The sequence below is a fragment of the Poecilia latipinna genome, unplaced genomic scaffold (genome assembly GCF_001443285.1).
Source record: "Poecilia latipinna isolate Pla-1442-1.1 unplaced genomic scaffold, P_latipinna-1.0 Scaffold2834, whole genome shotgun sequence".
Lineage (NCBI taxonomy): Eukaryota > Metazoa > Chordata > Actinopteri > Cyprinodontiformes > Poeciliidae > Poecilia > Poecilia latipinna.
In genome coordinates, this window is record NW_015115450.1 from 7,547 (window position 1) to 31,365 (window position 23,819).

General features: G+C 36.9%; 2 protein-coding genes across 2 annotated transcripts in view; one reads left to right on the plus strand and one right to left on the minus strand.

The window, feature by feature from the left end:
* Positions 1 to 1,166: 1,166 nt before the first annotated feature.
* On the minus strand, positions 1,167 to 2,111 carry LOC106939335 (trace amine-associated receptor 1-like). Its single transcript, XM_015021709.1, has one exon. It carries the CDS (start codon positions 2,109 to 2,111, stop codon positions 1,215 to 1,217), a length of 897 nt encoding a protein of 298 aa, XP_014877195.1. The 3' UTR covers positions 1,167 to 1,214.
* Positions 2,112 to 7,595: 5,484 nt separating this feature from the next.
* The window catches only part of LOC106939338 (uncharacterized threonine-rich GPI-anchored glycoprotein PJ4664.02-like), a 31,699-nt gene continuing 15,475 nt past the window's right edge, over positions 7,596 to 23,819 (plus strand). Inside the window, exons 1-20 of the mRNA XM_015021712.1 lie at positions 7,596 to 7,719; positions 13,784 to 13,890; positions 14,026 to 14,077; positions 14,164 to 14,328; positions 14,460 to 14,633; positions 16,734 to 16,772; positions 17,599 to 17,754; positions 17,846 to 18,004; positions 18,165 to 18,203; positions 18,546 to 18,701; positions 18,796 to 18,963; positions 19,078 to 19,107; positions 20,889 to 20,924; positions 21,097 to 21,243; positions 21,374 to 21,532; positions 21,658 to 21,693; positions 22,331 to 22,483; positions 22,582 to 22,749; positions 22,845 to 22,874; positions 23,623 to 23,667. Of these exons, the coding sequence (XP_014877198.1) occupies positions 13,789 to 13,890; positions 14,026 to 14,077; positions 14,164 to 14,328; positions 14,460 to 14,633; positions 16,734 to 16,772; positions 17,599 to 17,754; positions 17,846 to 18,004; positions 18,165 to 18,203; positions 18,546 to 18,701; positions 18,796 to 18,963; positions 19,078 to 19,107; positions 20,889 to 20,924; positions 21,097 to 21,243; positions 21,374 to 21,532; positions 21,658 to 21,693; positions 22,331 to 22,483; positions 22,582 to 22,749; positions 22,845 to 22,874; positions 23,623 to 23,667 (2,014 nt within the window). The 5' untranslated portion in view covers positions 7,596 to 7,719; positions 13,784 to 13,788. The remainder of the gene's footprint in view (positions 7,720 to 13,783; positions 13,891 to 14,025; positions 14,078 to 14,163; positions 14,329 to 14,459; positions 14,634 to 16,733; positions 16,773 to 17,598; positions 17,755 to 17,845; positions 18,005 to 18,164; positions 18,204 to 18,545; positions 18,702 to 18,795; positions 18,964 to 19,077; positions 19,108 to 20,888; positions 20,925 to 21,096; positions 21,244 to 21,373; positions 21,533 to 21,657; positions 21,694 to 22,330; positions 22,484 to 22,581; positions 22,750 to 22,844; positions 22,875 to 23,622; positions 23,668 to 23,819) is intronic.

A 23,819-nucleotide genomic window follows, 5' to 3' on the forward strand; every position in this document is an offset into this window, starting at 1 on the left:
ATCAATAAAGTATATTCTATTCTATTCTATTCTATTCTATTCTATTCTATTCTATTCTATTCTATTCTATTCTATTCTATTCTATGTACACCCCAGCCCTTGTCTAAGACACATATCTTGTATTAACTAATAGATTGACTGCTGCTGAAAATGTCACCGTCAAGCTCGCCAAGCAGGAACGAACCATTTCATGCAGATCCAGGGGAGTTCAGTGCAAATATGGATGCGTGCTTTTTGGTGTGGGAGTGGTAACATTTAATTTTTACCTGATAAAAACAATTTTAGAAAAACAATATGATTAATTTTGTAATTGACAGGGCCACATTTTATTTAATTTCTGTGTATTTCCCCCCTATATGGCGCCCCTGATTGTTATAATAAAGAAAGTGTATTAATTTACCAAATTTCTACCTTCATTGAAGAACTTTCCCTTAACCCGATCTCCATGGAATTCAAATTAAGTCATCTGGTCTAATCTATGGGATGAAACTAAACAAGGTAATTCTAATGCTGTTAATGTAAATTTTAAATGAGCAACTTGGTAACATCTCAACTTAGAATAACTGAATTTATATTACAACTGTATTTACTGCATCTAAGAGGATTCAATAAATCCTTAATCCTTAATAAATCCAGAGGGAAATGATGGAATTTTATTATGTTTTGTGCATAACGCAGCGTCATTGTCAAAATTGCATTGCTGTTTCAATATTGCAATAAATCCATCTACTTTTTTGTTTGAAATGTATTCCTTTTATCAAGGTTAACCATTAAAATAACATTTCTCAAACAAATGTTGGAAAGAGACGCACCATATTGAGAGACTACAGTCCTCTATGCAGTTGTCTTCAGGTCTATTTCTGGTCATGGACAATTTCCTGCATGGTTTCCCCTTCTCTCTCTGTTCACCTACTGATGAAGAAAGGCTACTAATGTCACAAAAAATGTAACCCCCACACCCTCCAAAAACTGGAAATATTTCTTCCATTGCTTTAACAGTAGACCAGGTTGAGCCCTACCTGTATTTTTTACTACAGGTTATAATCACAGTTTAACTGTTCACTGTTTAAAAAGTGTCAACAAACACAACAAATCTGTGCTTTGGTTCATCTAACAAGATTTTTAAATGGAGCATAACTTAAATTCTCAAAATTTAATATATTGGAATGAGTTCACGTTCACTTAAAAAACCTCTGCTGCTTGCATATTGATATTCAATGCAGTCTCAAGTTAGTAAAATTGCCTCGTAATATTTTCCCAGAAGCAATAATTTTAATAGCTGACCTGAACCAGGTGTAAAAAAACCCGTAGATAAATGGATTAAGCATTGAATTGGATAATGTTAACCAGTTAAGTGTTTCAATCACTGGAATTGGTACTGGATTACTGGTAAAAGGCAGAAAGGTGATGCAAAGGAAGAAAGGAGACCAGCAAAACAGAAAAACTCCCAGAACAATAGCCAGAGTTTTGGTGGCTTTTCTCTCCATCTTACTGGCAGTTGCTCCAGACTTTATGCTTTGGATGCTTCGTGCCTGTCTCTGTGCGACAAGGAAGATCTTCAGGTAGATGCAAAGAATTATGACCACTGGAAAGTAAAATGATAATATAGGTCCAATTGTGTTTGCCATCAGAACATCAATAAAACAGTTTTCCAAACATTGTTCATTTTTTAATCTAGGAATTATCACACCGATGCTAACGAGAGCAGAAACACCCCAGCTCACTGCGATCATGATGGCAACAACATGACGGCTGATTTTAGATCTATATGTGAGAGGCTGACACACAGCATAGTACCTGTCAACTGAAATACAACACAGGTGCATAATAGAGCATGTACTAAACAATATATCAAAGCTGTCACGGACCTTACAAAATAAACTCTCATTGTAGGTACATGAACTGAGAGAGAAGGCCATGCTGAGAGGAAACACTAAAATCCCAACCAGCAGGTCGGCCACAGCCAGAGACAGAATGAGAGTGTTGGTGGGTGTGTGAAGCTGTTTGAAATAAACTATTGATATTACCACAAGGAGGTTTCCACATACAGTTACAGTAGATAATAGCATAAGAAATCCATATAACATTACACATATAACAGAAGGAGTCATGGTTAATTTGTAACTGAAGTCAATCATTTCATAGCATGGGTGTAAGTGAGTCATAATAACTGTCCTGTTCACAGTCACATCTGGGCTCATGACCTAAAAATTGAAAAAAAAAAAAAAACATATCTGAAACATAAACATAACATAAAATACATGTGATAGCACATCAGAAATACGTCAAGTACTTACTTATTTGAAACTGTCAATTACAGGTAGTCAGTTCACCAGCAGTATTTGCTTTGTGCCATGAGTCTTTGTGCAAAATCCTTTATAGAAACTCCTTGCCAACCTCATTTACACCATCATAATTACTGTCCAATGAGATTTTTGTAACTTTCTTCCATCAGACAGGAGTAATGATCAGTGAGTCTAAGAGTATGTGTGTCTGTACATCCCACCTGTTGAATAATATCGCGAGTAGGGTGCACCGATTGCAGTTTTCTGGCCAATCGCCAATTAACGATCTTTTAAAATGCTTAACCTTCCAATTCCAATTTTTCTTGTCTGAAATGTTGCTCAACATAGCAAGAAAGTTGTAGAGTTGGCAACAATGTGGTAACTATTGTTAACTGAAAACGTGCAGACAGAACTTGGATCACCGGTTTGTCAGTCAAACGTTTCTCACCAGAGAGCAAAAGAGGACAGTGGTTGATTCTTAGATCTTTCTTAGATAAAATTGGTGGACAAGCTCGGCTTCCACTTGAAAAAAATCGGCCGATCACCGATCTCCCAAAATGAAAGAAATTGGCACCGGTAAATCAGCGAGCAAATAAATTGGTGCATCCCTTATTGCTAATCCTCCTCACGCTCACTTAGTCTCTGCTCGGACTCTCTGCTCTCTTACGAAACATTTTCTGCTTGCTTCTGGAACAAAAATGGACCGTTGCATGGCAACCTCTCAGCCAATAGAATTAAAGTTGTATTGGGTGTATTTGTTTCCTTCTAGCAGGTGTGCCTGTACGGCTACTATTGATTGTAGCAACCTGTGTTGCTGTTTTCATCTGTAGTAATTGGGTCAAACGTTGGTCCCATCTTGTGACGTAATGAGGGTAAGTCAAAACATAAACAACTAAGGCTGGGTACGCAGAAGTGGAGGAAGTTGTGAGCGATTTCAGCAAAGACTTTAGCAATTGGAGGAAGAAGCTAGATTGAGTGATGAAGACTGAATAACTACAACACTATTTTTGAGCCATATAGTTCAACAATGATGCCTCCAACAATGTCGGACTCTTCCTTCTGGAGAGGAAGGGTCCGAGAATGAGGCCGTTGGAGCTGGACGTCTGTTGCCTCCAAACCACCCAATGGTAATAAATAGATCTACGTATATATAATAAGTATTTATCGTTAATTCTGGTTGAATTCCAATAATTCACTTACATTAAAGTCAAAAATTTAGTTTACACTTGTGACCTTCCTCACCATGTATACATTTTTAGAGGCACTTGATGCAAAAACAGTAAGACATTGGCAGTCCCTCTGTGTTTTCATTATTTTGGCTAATCTTGTTTTTTAAAATATTCTTAACACTTCTGTGTGCAAGTCCTTCTAAAAATAAGACGGTAACACTTTATTTGACAGGTTGTGAATATGACTGTCATGACACCATCATAAACATCAATAAGTCTTCATGAATATTTATGACTGTTGACATAAAGTGTCATTCGGTAAATTATGACACTTTTAATACAAAGGTGACATTATTCAAAATGTCTTTGTTACGACAACTTGACATTAACTAAGAAATCATGATCCTACATAAATTTGTTACAAAAGCATTCCTGATTAAACTTTTAAAATTATGTAGCTTTATGTTATTAAAGCTAAAGTTTAATCAGTTGAATACAGAAGTTGCTGTTGCTTTGGAGTTATCCAACAATCTGCTGACTGAAAAAGGAATGTAAAAATTCTAGAAAATTTCTTAGTAGAAATGTTAACGGACTGAACAAAGGGAGTGGCTTCAGTAAATTCCAAGAACGATATCTTAGATCTCTAATCAGTGGAGTGTTGTGGGAAACGTGTTAACTTTGTCACTTCCATACATCTGGCTTTCAGAAGAAAAAAAATAGACTTTTCTGATTAATTGGTGGAAAAAAATGGAGCTGGAAAAAATTAAGGCATCTTGACACAGCATGGTTCAATCAGGTGCATTAATTCAACCTTGTATGGGATCCAGGCAGAACATTGCATCTAAAAGCAAAGGCAAGACAAACTACTATCAAAATTAACAGAACAACTGTATTACGGTTCCATCAATACCAAAAGGTGAAAAGTTGTCATTTAGTTTGTACTTTTTAATATCATTTTTAAAATGAAGGTAACATCATATTTGCAAAAATTATATCATATTACACTTTTTAAAACAAACACAAACTAAAAACAGTGCATGTTTGGATGATGTCTCTGGATAGAGTCTTCAATTAGAGGTGTGAATGTGTGTGGTCTGTTGACAGTCCCTCAGCTACCGTTGCCTTAGAATACTCAGGCACACTGTCAACTAATCTTTTCCACAGGGGTTTGTAAAGCACACAAGATGTAAAGGAAAACAAAGTTACGGCCACTGAAGAATAAACGTGGTGAAAGTGGACCCACAGAGTTTAGGGTGATAATGAACCAGAAATGACACCAGCCAACAAGGGACTTGTGTGATGAAAGAACTGCATCCTGTTTATTTTCAAAGTAGTGAAGTTGGTGGCGACTAATGACTACTGACTAATTTGTCGGTGTAGATTTTTATCAAACCATGAAGTAATATAACAAAAACAGAAAATTCTTTTTTGACGACTTTTTGGGTAGTATCTACAACAAACCTGCTCATGAATGTTATTCAGTCTTGTTTACAATGCTCTAACTAGACTAAACTTCAACAATTCAATCAGATAGTATGGTAAGCTTTTACAAAGGGAGTAAACACAACCCCAGCTGTCTTCCAGTAACAGTGAAAGAACCGTATGAGGGTTACTGGATGAACAGCATGCCTTAAATTCCAATTAGGACCAAGACTGTGTGGGTTCAGTTTCACGGTCAAACTCAATCTTATTTATTCACAACCACTGGTTTTCATCAAGCTACTATATATGAATATTGCAAAATGAAATTACCTTTGAGATTAAGCTATGAATTCTCATGGGAACTGATGAAGAATTTTTCCATTCTCTCAGGGTACTCCTTACGTCCTGATATTTAAAAACGCATTCCAGCTCTTGACAATTCTTCACTGCCAATCGTCATGAACTTGTGGGTTGCTAAATATCTCATAAGAAGAAGCTAATTTTAAAGTAGAATACTTGTTTGAATTTTACTCTGATTTAGATTTGGCCTATTTTAATTAGTTTTCTAAAAAAAAACCTGTTAACAAGTTGATTGTATAGTCTTGCAAGAAGATGACAATCTGTTGCTTAAAGTGCACAGACCTTTGCCATAAGTTTAAACAAAGACTGCAAATTCTTCTGTCTGCCTTGTGAAACAGATGAGGGCAGTTGACCTGCTTACTTGGATGTTTAAAACGAATGAAAAGGCCTCACTTTCCTTCAGGTAAAAACATATGGCTTTCAACACAGTATTTTTAAGCAATGTGATGTACTTTATTTTCTGAGAAATAAAGTGTTACACACCAGAGCCTATTGTAGTCCTGAAGCAACTCATCTGAAATGTTTATAACTTGTCAACTGTTAAATCTTTTAGAGCTCTTAGTCCTTACTTCCACTAGACTGTCTCCTGGAGACAGGCCAGTGGTTAAGACTTATCATAGTTAGCTTGTGACGTCCTGGCGTGGTGCTGTGTGGTCGTGATGTTTTTGCCGTGGTCTTGCTCTGTGTGGCCTCTCTCTGTCAGTCTCGTGTTGATGGCCTTAATGTCCTGGATCATTTCCAACACCTGTGCCTGGTTAATGTTTCTTTGCTCTACCTCAGGCTTCTCTGATTGTTGAGCCTTCTCATCTGTTTAACTATTACGCACTTCCAGTTGTCAAACTCACACACCCATGTTCTAAGTCTTATATTTCTGTAACGCAAGACAACAAAACGTCACTTACTAATCACAAAGCCCTTCCAATTGTTCTGTTGTTCAATCCCCTCCTTTGCCTCCACACCCCAACTTTTTTAGAGTCTATTTCCCCTGCCTGACTACTTTAATCCAGTCTTTCTAGGGAATTATTTTAAAAAATCGAGGTGACAACCTTCTAGTATTGCCATTACCCTCTGCTGGATGGGTCGTGTCTGTTTCCTGTTATTCCTTTTCAGTGCTCTGGTGTTTACCTGGTTGTGTGACTTTGCTCCTACCATACCTGCATGTCATTATCCATTATCTCATTAAGAGCAGCTTATAAGGCACTTGTACTAGTCGTGTCTGCAGCTCATCAAAGAGCTAAGTCTTTATTCTATTTTAATTTTTAAAGAGTTTCATAGCTTAAGTCTCTTTGTGTTCCAGACACACCAACCAGACTTTTGCCTCTATTTGATAGAACCTGCAATGTTCTTCTAAATCACCAATCTTCGTCTATGAACATGTCCTCCTTGAGCAACTACCTCTGATGCCGTAATTATCCTCAGCTGCCGATCAACAGACACCTTTGCTTGATAAACCATTTACTTCAGCTCAAAACTTAACCTATCTCCAGTAAATCCTGATAAGATCCTTAGAGAAAAAACATATTTTAAAATTCTCAAGTAACAACTTTTAATTTAACTTTTAATTTAACTAACTTTAACTTTTAATACTTATTCTCCTTTTCTCAAAAGTTCTTTGGTTGAAAATCTTGAGCTTATTACTAACTCTAGCTATACAAAGTGCTAACTACCCTGCAGGTAATCTAACTTTGTCTTTCATCCTGTGGAAGAGGTTTTGTTGCCTGATCTGATCATTGAATTGACCAAAACATCTGCCACATTCAGCAGCATTTTTCTGTGCATAATGATCAGATTTGACTTTCATGTGACACATGAATTTACGTGGCTTCATAGAGTCAATAGTTGAATCTATTAAATGACCAGCAGCCATCATGGAAACATTCGCTGACATAAAATCAATCTGTTCATCAGAATTAGCTGGTTGCTGTCTAAGTGGTTTGCCTCTTCGGCTGAAGAAAGGATCAAAACCGAAACAACCTTAGCAATGTGTGAAAATATGTCCTCTTGTCACCCAGGAATTGCTTCAATCTGAAATCAGATATGTTAAATCAGGTCAGAGATCAGATTGTACTTTACACAAGTCATAGATGCACTATATGATTTAAGAAAGTTTGAATGTTTCTGAAAGATTTATGAAATCTGTGAGCCTGCTTTGTGTGTGTTGACAAAAAGACAAAGATGATGAGCGTAGCTTAAACACAGAAGCATTTCTAAAGGAAATAGGCATGTCCTCCAGCGACGTAGTGGTGCTCTGAAAAGACATGACGCAGACATTTGTTTTCACAGGACAATCCCCACAGTCAAAGTGAATAGACAGTCGCCTGAGTATTTGTTAAAAACCTATCTTGCTCAACAAGCCTGACGAGTTTGTTTTGAGGAAGTTGAATCAAAGACTTTTACTTGACTGGGAGTATAAATCAGTGTGTCGGAATGAAGAGCAGTAGGACGAAAGTACCGTTTTGACGGAAGCCTCAGGACAAGAGTAGGTGAGTTGATTATAAGGTGTTTTTACATCTCTGTCCCTAATGTGATCCAGGAGATACTTTTAAGTTCTAAGCATCCTGTTTACAGAATCCTTTTCTTGACCATCCAGCTATACTTTGTAATTAATACATTTACGCATAACCATTCACATGATTTCATGACACCACTTGGTGTTTAATTGGTGTAAGCTATTTGATTAGTTACTTTTCAAGATGGATTAAGAAATGTATTGAAGTACTGATTTAATTACATTGTAAACTGACTTTTTGAAACTCATTGCGACGAGGACAAAATATTTCAGCTTGGTTTAAATTTTGGGAGTCACAAAAATGCAAAAAAAAAAAAAAACAATCATAAATCTGAAGGAATCTTTAAAACCTAACAATGCTTGTTAATTGTGTAATGCTAAAACTTTTTCAAAAGTCCTATCCTTCAAATATTTTTACTAAGAGATAACTCTCACTCATGCCTTCTTCTGAGTTTTAAGTAACAAAGTACTTCATGTAGTTGGGAAAGAAAGCAAGGAGTAAAACGTTTAAAAAATCTCCTCTAGCTCAAATGAAAACATCTTCAACCTTCACAGGAACTACAATAAATAAAGTGGAATCCCAGTTTTAGATTGTAGTTTTTTAAAAAATGACATTAATGTACAACTGGCTGGTACTTTAAATATATCTTTAGTGTTGTGAGTTATTAAAATTCAAAGTGAATTTCTGCTGCACTGTTGCTTTGACCACATCTTTTTAGTCGAGTTTCTAAGTCACTGTTTGGCCCCAGAGTGGCGCACACAGTTTTGAGAAACGTGTATTGAATGGTGTTGCATTTTACAAGGTGAACAGACCACAGTGCATCCTAGTGACATTTAATGCTATGTTGGGGTTAGAACAGGGGTTTACATTGTTTTTTAGGGACAAACATTGAATATTTTATACAGAATGAGCTGAATAACACTGCTGTAGGGGCTTATTTATATAGCTCCAGTTCACAACAAATCAGTCATACATTCCAATTGATCCTAATTATCAAACATTACAGCAAGCCCAGTTTAATATTCAAAGTAGTGTGATTGTTTCTATCTAAGGAAACCCAGCAGATTGCATCGAGTCATTGACTTGGAGCATTCACTTCTCCTGGACGAGTTTTTTGTAACAACGGAAAGCGCAGATAAACAAAAAGAAACTTGATCAGCTGATGTGGGGTCTGATTGAGTGCATGTTTGTGTGTTTTATTTGTTTGCCTTCTCGATTTTTCCTCTTGCGCTTTGAAGCTTGCAAAGTTGGATTGTAATGAAAACATGAATATTTTTAATTTCTTCATCGGTCATAAGATTTAGTTTGAGTTCAAGGGTTTTCTTTCCATCACTGAACAGTGAGACTAGTGATGAACAAGTCATGAGTAGGAGCAAAATATCTCACTTTTATTAGTGCAAGGTTTGGCATTCACATCAGTTAGTAGCAGTGTGCAGAGTCATCTCCTCTAAGTCTGAAGGCATAGGTCTTAAGAGAAAAAACATTCTTAAGTGGAGAAGTTTAAATATTTTTTGTGTCTTGTTCACAACTAATTGTAAAAGGAAGTAGGAAATGGACTGAAGAGATTTAGCCCTTGCCTGTAGCAATGCGGGTGCAGCTGGAGTACATTATGAAGTCAAAACTAGGACAAAAAGCCTCTGGATTTACCTGTTTAACTGAGGCCAAACCCACATCTGTGAGGTCATGAGACATGGATCATGACTGTAAGATGAGGGTCAATCTTTGAGCAGCTGAAGCAAGGTTCCATAGAAAGACTAAGTTCAAGATAGATTGACATCCTCCATTTTCTGCCAAAGGTTAATTTGATGTGGAAGAGCAGAATGAAATGGAGTGTGTTATAACTGAAAGGATAATGGGTGGATAATGTATCTCTAACAAAAAGCTAAAAAGCTACAGGAAAGGAACCTTTGACGGGAGACACACTACAGATAGTTTGGCCCAATTTTACCCCTGATTTCATCAGGAAAGTCTAAGTCAGTCTGTAGTAGTTGTGGCCATTTTGGGAGGGAGATCTAGCAAAAAAATAAAAATAAAAATAGCAAAAACTGGAGTCAGAAAGTGTTTCAGGGGAACAGACTGGAGCATTCAAACAAACACTTTATGTTTAGTAAAACCTGAACAAAGTCAGTTACAGTAAGCTTACTGTCAACCCATTTGCAACTGTTGTTGTCAACAGTCAATGAAAAAGAGAGACTGAGACACAACAAAACTCTGAGCATTTATTCCCTTTTTTCTTTCTAAGTTTATTTGCAATCATACAATATTGCATCAAACAAACACAAAACAGCAGCCTGCATAAAACAAACACACTCTTACTAAATAAAATAAAATTCAATTCAGTCTTGGTTTATTTATGTAATGCCACAACCCTTCTCACTTGTCAAGGCACATTATATCAAGTCAATTCAGTCCCATTATAGAGACAGATTCCACGTCAATTACATATATACAATAATGTAATAAGAATCTGAAATACAGACAGACAAATGTTTCAAAAATATAAAATGGGAATAAATTGTGTTTTCTGCCATAAGGATATCAGTTAAGTATTATCTTTGTATGCGTGAAATGAAAAAAACAACTGGGAGATGAGCAGCTGGGATGTCAGAAATCTGTTCGCTATCGTTTCTCCAACCTTGTAACCAAACCTTTTTAAAAGCAGATTAATTGTAGTAGTCTCTTTTAAAACCAGAGTAAAATGTAACTTGTAGCAAAAAAAATATGTCTACATTATGGTACACATATCTGAAACAGAAGTTTTTACTTGTTTACAAAGAAGCTAGCGTTAGATCTGGACCATTACTAGCCACTAAAATCAGCCATTTAAGTCTCCCATATCTGTGTTTTAAAATAAGGGAAACATTTTTTATTCTTCATTTTCATTGTTTTGTTTTTTCGGCCAAGTGGAAATTGTTGAAAAGACAAATGACACAGATATGTTTGTGTGTTGTTAGGGATGTTTATGTGGTTACGCGGCCACAAAAAGTCACCAAGAAAAAACGTTCTGTGTCACTTTCTGCTTGTTTATGAATGAAACAAGTCTGAGAAGGTCAATTAAGTTGACTTACCTCACATCTGCTGTTATACTGAAATATGACGTTCATTTTTTAACTCAATGAATTAATAGCTAAGCTTTTGGACAGCCTCACCCATATGAATAATTGCCTAGACAATGGAACTCATACAGTCAGCTGTATTTTCTTTAGTGTATTTACAGAGAAACCAGTATTACGACTTGTCAAGAGTTACGTAAGTAGTAGGTTTGTTTCACTTTAGAAATGCATCATTTATGTTGGTCAATAACATGAAATGGGACAATTTTAATGGATAAAATCAATGTGGTTAATAACAATGACGCTATTACGATTGAAGGTCTGAAACTGAGCATTTGTATGTAAAGTAACTATTGTGTCTGAGGAGTTAGCAGATAAAACAGGGTAGCTACACCCTGGACAAGTGTCAGTGTACTACAGTGTGATATTGCAGCAACTAGTTGTCCTACTTAGTCTGTCCTCAAAAGGCTGTAGTTTCGCTAACTAAGCAGGAAACACCATAATTGGTGGATTCCACATCAGAAATTTTCATACACCTGAATTTTTTAAATAATTAAATAATGGAATATATATCTACATAAAACTGTTGTGCAACTATATTAGAGAGTACAGTTGAGATTCGAAACTGGGTGTAGCTACTTATACTACATTCTGGAATTCTTTGGGGCCTGTTTGTTCCAGAACTAGACAAAGCAAGCATGAACATTCTGGAACAGAGCCATACTTTCTGTATCATCATAAAGATACAGGCGGTTAAACTGCATTAGTTGTCAGGAATTTAAGTACGTGCTGGTTACGCACTAGGTTATATACAGAATAGTCTATTGGAGTTAAACACTTGTATCTGTGGTTTTGTTAGTTTTGTTCACATACATTATCCTTTGGTTGACTTACATTCACTCATCTAACAGGTGTGTTTCTGGGATTGGGCAAAAAACTAAAGCAAAAATGCTGACAGTTTCACCTTCCTGAGGAGGTCATCTATGTTCATGTAGCAATAAGCAGTTCTTGCATAATCTGAACACACTGGCTTCCATTACAAACTCCAAAACATTTTGTGTCCTAATGTTGTTGTCATAATGTCATTTATAAATCTATGACTGGTCCTCTCTTGTCTTCAATTCTCCGTCAGCTGGAAGAGTTCTTAAAACGTTTTATTCCCTGCTAAGATTTTAGTACTTTTATCAGATCATGGCCTCCATAACAGTTTTGGAAAAACTTGTAATCATTCTCCATCTATAGTTGGAATTAATTCCAAAGGCATTTAGTCCTTTGTTTGCTTATTTTAGTATTAATTATAACTAATCAAAATATTTCTTGATATGTAAACATCTGTGTTTATTTAATCTAAACTGACAATAATTGCGATTATTGCTGTCATTATGCATTAATGGCTTTGTAATTTTCTTATATTAGCTTGATTGGCTTTACCAGCACGTTTGCAAAGGCTTTGTAAAGTTTTCCTAAGATAAATAGATGTTTATGCTCAATCATTTGGCCAAGTTAGCACAAGGTTTGCTTACCTAGTCAATTTAAAAGACATGGCATGGGTTTTGTATTAATCCTAGCATTTTGAAAACATGCTTGAAATTATGCATTGCACAATCTTGTTCTTTTTTTGATCTTATAAAGTGCAAAATGTTAAATGTTTTGCAACTTTTTAACATTGCTCATCGATTTGCAAAACTGAAAATGACAGCAAAAAACTGTTCATATCATCAGGCGACGATAAATTACAACCAGGCCTGTTTTTAGAGTCTTGGTCTGTGAATGGTCTAGGACTCAGGTTGAACTCAGAGAATCAACACCTTCAGGTAAAAGACCTCAAAATAAACTCTTTGTAGGGGTAAAACAGCACTCATTGTTCACTTTTGTGTCAGAAGTAAGAGAAGAAGAAATTATAAAAACAAGGTAAATTCTCAACAAGAAGTCAAAGCAGCTTTTTCCCCTCAATGTTCTTAAGCAATAAATGAAACTCCAATAAACTGGAGAGCAACAGATCTCTCAACAATGAATCTATTAAAAATGTTATGGATTTTTCTTTTCTTCTTTTGCTCATGATCTGACTATGTTTATCTATCTGATGGGTGTTTGGCTCCGTGATTGAATTGCTTTTGTAAATAAGAGTTGTCGCAAAAATGAGTTGCACTGAGAAAGTCCTAGAGGACCATAATGGTCTGGTACAGAGGATCTTTGGTACAGAGGATCTTTGGTACAGAGGATCTTTGGTACAGAGGATCTTTGGTACAGAGGATCTTTGGTACAGAGGATCTTTGCATCAAATGAAAAGCAATGTGGATGTAGTGTTATGGTGTTGGCTTTCTTCACCTGAAGAAATCTGTGAAGCTAATGTTTATTATTCTGATTGGGAGCAGCCATCACTTGGTGACAGTGATAAATGTCAGGGTCATTGTTCCCATTTAAGATAATATCTGCTGACGTCAGAGAATTTAGTTGACCACAATCTGATCTTCCCTTAAAACACTGAATGAGGAAGACAGTAAAAATTCTGGGGGGAAAAAAAGTTTGTAGTACAGTTTTGCTTTAGCCAAACAAAGGCATAAACAAAGCAAAACAATGTGGTTTCGCTTTCTCTTTTGCTGCACTAACATTAGCTGCTGCCAAGACAAGTTTTTCATTTGTTTGTTTAAGTTTGATCTTTTAACAAACTACTGGAAATATAAACCATCACCATTTCTAAATGATTCTGCCAACCCTTTTTAAGTAAACACTGATGGTTGAACCCAAATATGACTGGTCTCTTCTGAAATGGTTGTAGCATTTATGTGTATTTCTGGGCAGGGAACATTTAAAAGCTTAGCTTACATGACTAAGTACATGGAATGGCATCATACAGGTCCAACAACTACAAGTCTTTACACCATTAGACCAGTAAGATTGTATATATGTAATTGCTGGTTTTCTTGTAGATGTTTTTAGGAACACTTAAGCTTGGAAGGTATTTACCTTTATTCTCTCTTTAGTGAAGATGGCTTTACCAAAGGCCCTGCGGTTCGGTGTTTTGCTGTTGTTAATATGCTTCACTCTCGACCAACCAGGATTCAGACAGTCTGTGTCCGTGTTCTTTCAGGTGAGCCTGGCATGTTACCAACCTTATTGTAGCGTCACACCATGTGAGATTGTCCTTTCACAGTGTAAAACACATAAATAGTTACTTTCATTGGTCAAAATTGCAAAGATAAGCAGAAGTGCTGATGCTTTACAGGATCTGAGGGATGCCACATCATCCATCCTTCATACCAGAGAGAAAAGAGAAGGTGAGTCACTGTAGAAAAAAATGGCTCCTTTCTGGATACACTAAATGTCTCATTAATGTCACTGTTAGGACAGTCATTAAAGGAAGTTTTTCTTCCAGCCTCTTCTGTTCTCTCAAACTTCACTGAACACGACCTCCAACTTGTCATAACCTTCTCTGACCTCGAGAGTCTCCGAAGGATTCTCGACAACTTCAGCTTCCCCGTTGTGATCAACAACACTGTGGAAATCAACAGCCTTGAGACCACAACAGGTATAACACGGCTTAGTGTTGTTTTCATTTTTGACAAACATTAATGCTGTACCATGTCCTCCTGTTCTGGGAACAAAATTAAGTCTTTGTATTGCGTTGATGTTTTTTTGTTTTTTTTCTTCTTCCCACAGTGTGTTCACCAAACATAACTGGGTACCAGTGTGTATGTGAGGAGAACTTTGCCTGGTCTTACAACAACTGCATTACGTATGGGGTCTGTGACCCCATCATTGGTGGCACATGTGGCTGCATTAATGACCTGCCAGCTGATGTTCAGTTCTGCCAGTCAAACAGCAGCCAAACAGGTAGGCCTGAAAAACCAGCATTCATCAGTCAGTAGAGCAAAAGTTCTATTCAAGCTCTATATATATTGAACTAAAAACTATAACAATTTAAAATACATGCCACTAATATGAAGTGACATGTTAGTAGCATGTTTTTGCCTCTAACATGTTACTTATTATTTTTGCTGTAACATATTACTGCGAAAATAATAAGAATTAATGCATTTGTGAATGGTATTATAAACACTGACCGAGCACAGGCTGTATACAGAGCATCAAGAGAGACTTTAAATGTATTTTTGGTTAAAATAGTGTGGATATATTTACTTCCTTAACCATTCAAGTCTAAGAGATGAGGTGAAGAGAGACCAAGTATGTAGGTATGTTGCAGGCAGATGCAAGATAAAAACCACCATACTGATATACTTTACTTTAAACCTGTTCGGGTGGGGGAGGTGAGAAACAGATGGTGAAAAGGGAACAAAGAACAGAGGTGCCTAAGGACATCTAGTGGCTATGACAGTACAAGAACAGCACAGGTCAATCCATGAATGAATTTCAGAACTGCATAGGCTATTTTCATAAAACATATATGTCTGAACAATGCATTGTTATATAATACTGCATTGTTATAGCAAAGACGATAATCTATTTTTGCAAAACCATTGATAAAGGAATTGATTTTTCTCTTCTAATGCCAGTTTTTCCTCTATTTGTCCTGTTTTTTTTATATAATTTGTTATATACATTATATTGTTGGTTTATTTATTTTTTTCCTTTTGTCTTGAAAATATTATGTCATTTCTGTTTGTGGACTCATGGTTTTACTAACTTGTGGAGTCAAAGATGAAGGTTATTTCAAGGTGTGAACCACAACCAACAACAGAAGATTTTTTACTGGAACAAATGTGCAAAATAAAGATATTTTTGCATATTTTTAATATAACCCTCATTTGCTGTGGTGGGCCCCATTACTAAAAGGTTAGCTGCGCTAACCCTGAAGCACTAATCATAAAAGGTAGTTTTAACACTACAGCAAATAGCACACTAACGTGGTCGTTAGTGCTAAGGCTAAATGCCTACATTCAATTCAAAAGATGTCTATGAAAGAGTACAACAATCAAACGCTAATTTAGTTCTGATATGTTAATGTACATGTTATAAAATACCCTTAGATCATGTTTCTGTGTTCATATCTTGTTCTCCACTGTCTGTGATTTATATGGTAAAGTTATTGGGGGGGGGAAAAAAGAAAGAATGGCAGAATAAGAAACCTAACTGCTGCATGAACGATCTTCAGTCACTTCAAAATAAGAGCATAAATATAAATGTCTAACTACTTGAAGAATTCTTAAGTTGATAGTCAAAACATCGATATGGATCTCAAACTTTGACTGAAAGTTTTATAAAACAACCAAATACATTTATCCAGAAACATTAATTTGGGGTAAACTAAGCTGGCTAAATGTTTACAAAGTTAGCTAGAGCGTTTAGCAAAAAAGACAAAAAAAAAACAAAACAAAACAATGCACTGTTGGATAAACAATGGACTTTTAGTGCAATGTTTATCTAGGAGTGAGGCCATCGTATTTGGTTTTGAGTATCTTTTTTCCCACTTGTTTTTCCCCCTCTGGAAAATTTTAACCAATGGCATTTTCTAAAATGTTGACAATGTTATGTCAATTTCCAAAATGTTAAATCACTGTCAACTTTTTAAAACTCGTAAAGATGCAGTTACTACAAGTAGTAGGTATAAAACTAATAACCTCGGCGTTTTATTTGTGACTTTTTTATTTGCGTTTTTCTTTGCTTTAAACAAAGTAAACACTTTGTTTAAAGCAAAGTGTTTTACTTTAAAACTTTAAGTTATGCTTAACTTACCACTCTATACCTGACAAAAAAAAATTGAAACAAGGAAGTGCATTCTGATATGCCTACAAGAACAACGAAGGTGCTCCGACCAGTTTTCTCAGAACCCTCATAGCTGTTTGGAAGAGTTCCCATTTCTGCTATTTTAAGAAAACATCATGTATCTGCTGCATCAGTGAAATGTGCTGGTGCTATGACAGCACTGAGCTGATAGACTCCAACCTCAACTCATTTTGTGTTTCGTCTCCACAGTGACAACGACTGCAACACCATCTTCTACACAAGCAAATGGTATGAGGGTTTATTCTTGCGTGCATGGGGCCAAATTAGTTTGGCGGAGAAAATAATAAATGATATGCATTGTGCTCATGCAAATCTTAGTATTGTTTCTAAATGTGACTGGGCCTCTTAAAGCTGAAGTATGCAACTTTTATACTTTTTTTTTTTTTTTTTTACATATTTACAAAAAACTGTCATTATGACCTGACAGAATAATAAGAGACAGATGGTGTGTGAAATAATCAAGCTCCTACCAGTGGTTCTACTGCCATCTGAAGAAATGCATTACTTGGTCAGAACCAGCCAATCAGAGTCAGGAAGAAGGTTGTAGCATTTCCAATCATCCTCGTGTACGTGCTGCTTACATCCTCCTTCTTACTATTTGCTAATTACCACAACAGAGCCTGCCATGAATGCTAAGGCTAGTTAGCATGACCACTGATGATGGCAGATCAACAGTTTTTCTGTAATGTTAGGTTGTTCTCCACAATTAGCACAGCTGCTCCAAACCAGCAATCTTGGCAGTCTTATGAGTGCTGTGTGCAAGAGGCAAAGTGTGACTGACAATTCTAAGCCTTTCCTGCTGGCTCTCATTGGTTGTTTCTGCAAATAGCACTAAAAGAACAGGAAGGCCTAGTTTTTTTTCTCCATGTGACAGTTTTGACAAATATGTAAAAAAAAAAAAGAAAAATACCTAATGCAGCTTCAAAATGCATGCAGTTTGACTTAACTCAAGATTTTGTCAATTTGAAAGCAGTTTTTAATCATCATAAAAACCACACTATCATCTTAATGCAGTGAACTCTTCTCTTACCCCCACTCCATCTAACCACTGCAGATCTAGTGGACATCGATGTGGTCATTGTCTCGTTCATCCCAACCTCTAGTTTTTCATCAAGTTTATTCAGCTACGTCAGAAGTCGTCTGCAAAGTCTTACCTTCCCAATATCCATCTCTCAGTCTCTGGGAGTGAAAGAGCTCTACTTCACCACAGGTAAGAGAGTCTGCAGGTTGAGTGGTTTACCTCCTGAGTCAGATTTGATGTGGATGAGAATTAAAAAACTGTCTGTCTGTTTTTGAAACAGCCTGTGATCCAAACTCTGCTAATGGGCTCCAGTGTCAGTGTGAGAGCGGCTTTGCTTGGCCATGTGACACGTGTAACAGCAGCAACTCATGTAACAATCAGACCTGTACATGTTTATATGGACTTCCTCCCAATGACGAGTACTGTCAGCCCGTCTCAAGTAAGAATATTGTTCTCTTACTTTTTAAATTAATATTCTTAGTAGTATTCAATTAGACGTCTGCACAGGATCAGATAACTTGTTTGTTTAGCTGCAAATATGTGATGGGATGCAACATTGGTTGTTTTTATTTAGCCTTATTTCTTTTCTTCGTCTCCAGATGCCACTATATGCGAGCCAACTCCTCCACCTCCCACAGGTATGTGAAAACATGAAGAACTGAGATATAGCTCAACAGTTGAACTTGGCTTAGAGTTTGCTTCAGCAGAATCTGCACATGTTCACTCAGATCTTAAGTAAAATCACGTCATGAAAAGATGGATGTTTCCAATCGTAATCAGATGTTGAAACTACTATAATATGTCATAAAAATGTGTTTTACAAACCAACTTTTGTGTATTTTCTTGGAATTTTATGCAATAGACCAACACAGAGTATTATGTTAATGTAAAGTGAAAATATACATGGTTATTTACAGGTGGAAAGATTTTGTCCTCATGACAACTGTTCACCACCATAAATCTGGTCTTTATGTCAACAGAATGGCTGGACATTGAAGTAGTCCTTGACCTGCAGATCCCTTTGGCCACTGCACCATCAAACTTACTTAATTTGCTCAGGGCGGCTCTGAGAAATGAAACCTTTCCCATTGAGCTCTCACAGACCGTAGATGTTTTAGATGTAGAGTTAACCACAGGTAAGAGCTTTGGCTTAACTAACGATTAATCCGTCTGATTAGGATTGATGCTTTTAAAGTGTTTACTTTCTATCTTTTATAAAACCTTTGCCAGCTTGCTCTCCAAACTCCACCGATGAACTGCTCTGTCAATGTGAAGAGGGTTTTTCTTGGCCATGTGACATGTGCAACAGCAGCAACTCATGCAATGACCCCAGCAATCCGTTCTGTACGTGTTTAAATGGACTTCCTTCCAACAATGACTTCTGCCAGCCAGTCACAAGTAAGGAAACTAATTTTTGTATTACAACTTAAAAAAACTTGCAAGTTCTCCCTGAATGTTCAGTTCTGGCTTTCTGGCTGAAATATAAAAACTGTTTTCTATGTTGCTCCACAGATTCCTCTGTGTGCCCAACTCCTACTCCAGGTATGTAAAACATTTTGGCTGTAATTTAACACATTTGTGATCTGCTCCAGGAACCAGGTTGAACAAAAAAAGAAAGAAAGAAAAATCTACTTGATTTACATCTCAACAAACTCAGGAGAAAACAGGGGGCTTTGATTCAAACATGCTGCTATGTTGCATATAATACATCAGCAGGTTCATTACATCTTTGAACTCAAACCTAGTGATTAAATTGTTTCTGGTCTGCATCATGCTGGAAAGATGAAAATGCAATTTATTCCCATTTACCAACAAATCTTTTGTACATGGATAAAGTAATTTATTTACCTTAATAAATGTCGGACCATCTGAACATGAAAGTTCAACACTCTACAGTCTTTTAGTGCCTAGTTGCAGCAAAATAGTTGTTAGGTGAAATAATTAGAAAACAGGTTGGATTGTAGTCAGTTGCAGCCTCTCTGGGTGCTGATTGCACAGTGGTGTGCTTTTTTAGCAGTGCAAACAGAAGCCAAGATGTACTAACACCATTATTGGGTCAACGTGACTATATTTTTTCACAGTGTTTGTGTCGGTTTTATAAAAGTCATAGATATGTGAATATCAGTTGAGTTGCAAGACTTGCGGCCCGTATGTACGTTCACTGAAACAACAGAGGCATTTGTTCTCCTCTCCCACAGCTACAAGAGCAACATCTCCTTCTGGCCTTGCAGCTGTTTGTGTTGTTCCTGGAATGTGTTCTTAACACATTGTCTGCCATTGTGTGATGTCTAGACAGCTTGTAGACACAACCTGAGAGGAGATAGCAAGAGTTCTACTCCTGGGTTCTTGCAAAGTATTACATTTTATGATCAGAAAGAAATTTGTATCTGGATCATCCCCTTCACAATACAACTACTCAACAAGAGTGTCTTATTCTACAGATTTCTTTGAAGCCAGTACAACACATATTGCTACACTAGATGCTTCCTGCTTCTAAAACCTCTTGACCATGATCGCTACGGCTTTGCATTTTGTTTAACTGAACTTTGTACCTGGATCATTTTGGCTTGATGTTATGTTTTGGTGTCATCTCTTTTTATGGGTTTCTTTTTATGGTGTTTTTCATAGCTCAGTGTTGAGTTCTGTTCTTTGTGTATCACTTCAGATTCTCATTTCAATACTTATCTTGATGGTTTTTTTGGTGAGAATCCTTTTTACCAAACTCCAGTCCTGGAGGGGAGATCTTCTTCAACTTCTGCTTGTGTCCCAAGTCACACACAGGAAACAAACTCAAGTCCTACAGAGCCCTGCAGGTGACCGAGTTATCCGATTCAGTTGTGCTGACACAGTACCACATCTAAAGGCACTGTGTCAGCAGTGAGGATGGGAGTTTTACATCTGTGTTTTAGATCTATATGTGTGCATTCCCATGTTCATTAGTCACCTTTCCTTCGGCTACTCAAAGCTTCTCACCCAGCTGATCTGCATTCCACTGATTGGTTTCGCCGATTAGTTCTCATGTCACTTAGTGACGTCTGTTGTCATCCTTCATGCATGCGTGAGTTCTATCCAGGTAGATTCCCAGATTAACTGTTTGCAATCTTGTACGAATTAGAGAAAAATGTGGGGGTAAATGGAAATGCATTAGGGTCTGAAGAGGTCACATTTCTATAGCCTACAAGTGGCTTATTTGAATAAAATAGAATAAATTTAGAGGTTCCTTGCTCTCTGGTATACATCTGTAAGAATTATTGGAATTTAAATATAAGGCAATTTTTGTGAATGCCCGTGTTTATTAATTTTTTTTGTTTTTTGTTTTCCAGTGACAACGGTCTTAACAACTCCTTCACCAATTTATGGTATGACAACATACAACAAATACGATGATAATAAACAACTATTTTTATTGTCTCTCCCATTTTCCCTCTTTTGCTCAGTGGTCAAAGATTATACGGTTTAGTTTTGTGAATGTTCTATCAACTTCTAAGTAGTCCTAATTCTGTTGGAATTTTCATCTATTTGCCTGAACAGAGATTGATTTAGTCCTGGAAGTACACATCCCGTTCTCAAGCTACCAGTCTGATAGGCTGGACGAGTTTAGAGAGTCTCTGAACAACAAAACCTTCCTCACAACGTTCTCAAAGTCTTTAAACATTACAGAGTTATTCTTGACCACAGGTAAGAGTGTCTGCTTACTAGCTGTATACTTAATCATTATTTGTTTTCCTTATTTTGGTTTGATCCTGAAAATAAAACGGTGTATGATTTTTTTATATATTTTTTTTAACTTTTTAAATATCTTCAACAGTCTGTGATCCAAACTCCACTTATGGATATCAGTGTGTGTGTGAAAGCGACTTTGCTTGGCCATGTGACGTGTGCAGCAGTAACATTTCATGCAGCAGTCAATCCTGTACCTGCATATATGGACTTCCTTCCAACAACGAGTTCTGTGAGCCAATCACAAGTAAGGAAGACAGCTGAAGGAGTAACCTGCACACAGTCAATAAGATTCTGTTTAAACTGATCAGGTTTTATTTTCACTTTGATTATAGTCACACATTTAGAATTTAATCTCTGATTGGTCCACAGATAATTCCATATGCCCAACACCATCACCAACTCCAGGTATGTAAAACATGTAGACTTGTGTTGAGGTACAATATATGCTGACTGTTTCAGAAAGCAGGTTCAGCAAATACTCAACCTCCCAGAATTCTTTGCTGCAGAGGCCAAGAGATGCTAGAAAGACTTTTCATGAAGGGTTCCTTCTCATATCTTTTTAGACTTACAATCATCACTTTTATAAACTAGAAGGATGTTTATGAGGTGCATAAATATAGAGAGAGTGAGTTAATGTATTCATCAATTAGCCTACTAATAACTAACAATAGGAAATTGTTCCTATTTAAAAACAATTTCCTATTGTTTTTAAATAGGAAATCCAGTTAGTAAAACTGCTAACCTCCAAATTACAGCCTGAACGTTTCCCTGCTGTGACTTGACGTCCCCACACTGCCTTACCCAGACAACTCCCTCTCTGTTACTCTAAACACAAAGTGGTTCATTTGCAAAACTCTTAGTTTGATGATATATGTGAGGGATTGTGATGGTATAAAGGCCTGCAGAGACGGGCTTGCAAGCCCTGATGATCCACCTCTGCACAAATACAGGCCAACACTGGAGCTGAGTTTACAGTATTAACAGTTTTCTCAGTGATCTACATTATCATTAAAGGTATGACTGAGTCTCTTCACCTCAACAGAACCTGTTTACATTGAAGTGGTCATTGATGTGAGGATTCCTGATACCATCATTCAACCAAACATACTGGCATCATTCCGAAATGCTCTCCAGAATCAAAGCTACCCTATTCCTCTCACTCAGTTAAACGTTTTAAAAATAGACTTGACCACAGGTAAGACAACCTGGTCCCTTTTGCTTTCTCTGCATAATAACAGCTAATGATCTACAGTAAAGGTGAATGACTTTCCTGCTTTGATGTGTCTTTAACAGTCTGCTCTCCAAACTCCACCGATGGACTGCAGTGCAGATGTGAGGATGGTTTTGCTTTACCATGTGACATGTGCACCAGTAACATCTCCTGCAGTGATGTCTACAGTCAAACGTGCACATGCATAAATGGACTTCCTGCAAACAATGAGTTCTGCCAAGCAGAGACCAGTAAGTTTTCTGTTTAACTTCTTTTCTAACAAATTATTTAAAGGATCTAAATTCCAGTTCAAGATGGTGAGATTTAATCTCTCATTGGTCCACAGATACCTCCATCTGCCCAACACTTACTCCAGGTATGTAAGACACTTAGACTTGAGTTGATATTTGTTCTTGCCTGTTTCAGAAAATGGGTTCAGCAAACCCTGAATCTCCCAGAATTCTGTGCTGCAGAGACCAAGAGATGCATAACAGGGAAGCATAGAATGTAGTATTCCAATGTTGACATTTGCAGAGATCCTACAATCTGAAACAACCAATCAGAGCCAGGAGGAGGCTCTGAGTGGTGTCAGTCATGTTCGTGTACATGCTGCTCGATGCGCTAGTGGTAGAGAAGCAACTTACCATTAGAGGGAAACCGTTTATCTGCCACCAGTGGTGGCCATGCTAACAAGCCTGAGCATTGATGGCAGACTATGTTTGGGGAACTAGCTTTAGTGTAGCAGAGAGAAATTAGAAGGGTGTGAATAGCGTGTACATGAGCTTGATTGATGGTGTTAATCAATCAGAGACCTCCTGACTCTGATTGGATGTTTCTGACCAAGCAGTGTATTTCTTTAGAGAAGGCAGAAGAGGCCTTTTTTCACAACTTACTTTTCTTATAATAGGTAAGTTATAAGAAAGATATAACTTTCTTATAAAAGATAGATCTTTTATAAGAAAGTTATACCAACTGTCACAACATAGTGACAGTCTTAACAAATATGTTAAAAGTATATTTTTATCAAAGTTATGTAAAGCAGCTTTAGATATTTTAAGTTACATTTCTGATGGCCCTAATTTATTTTACACACAAGAATTAATCAAAGTTCCTTTTGTTCACAGACATAACAACAACCGTCCCAACAACAGCTCCTCTACCAACCTATGGTATGATACAAGCCAAACTGTAGAATGAAAGGTGGAAGCATGCAAAGAGTTCAGTCTGGAAAGTCTGCAAGGATTGTAGATACATTAAGGATGTAGAAATTATAAATTGTAAATGATCAGTATGATAATTTACATCTTCTGTTCACTTTACT

Excerpts from the sequence above, each read along its gene's own strand:
- LOC106939335 (XM_015021709.1), bottom strand. The coding sequence starts at position 2,111 with ATGACTCCTTCTGTTATATGTGTAATGTTATATGGATTTCTTATGCTA.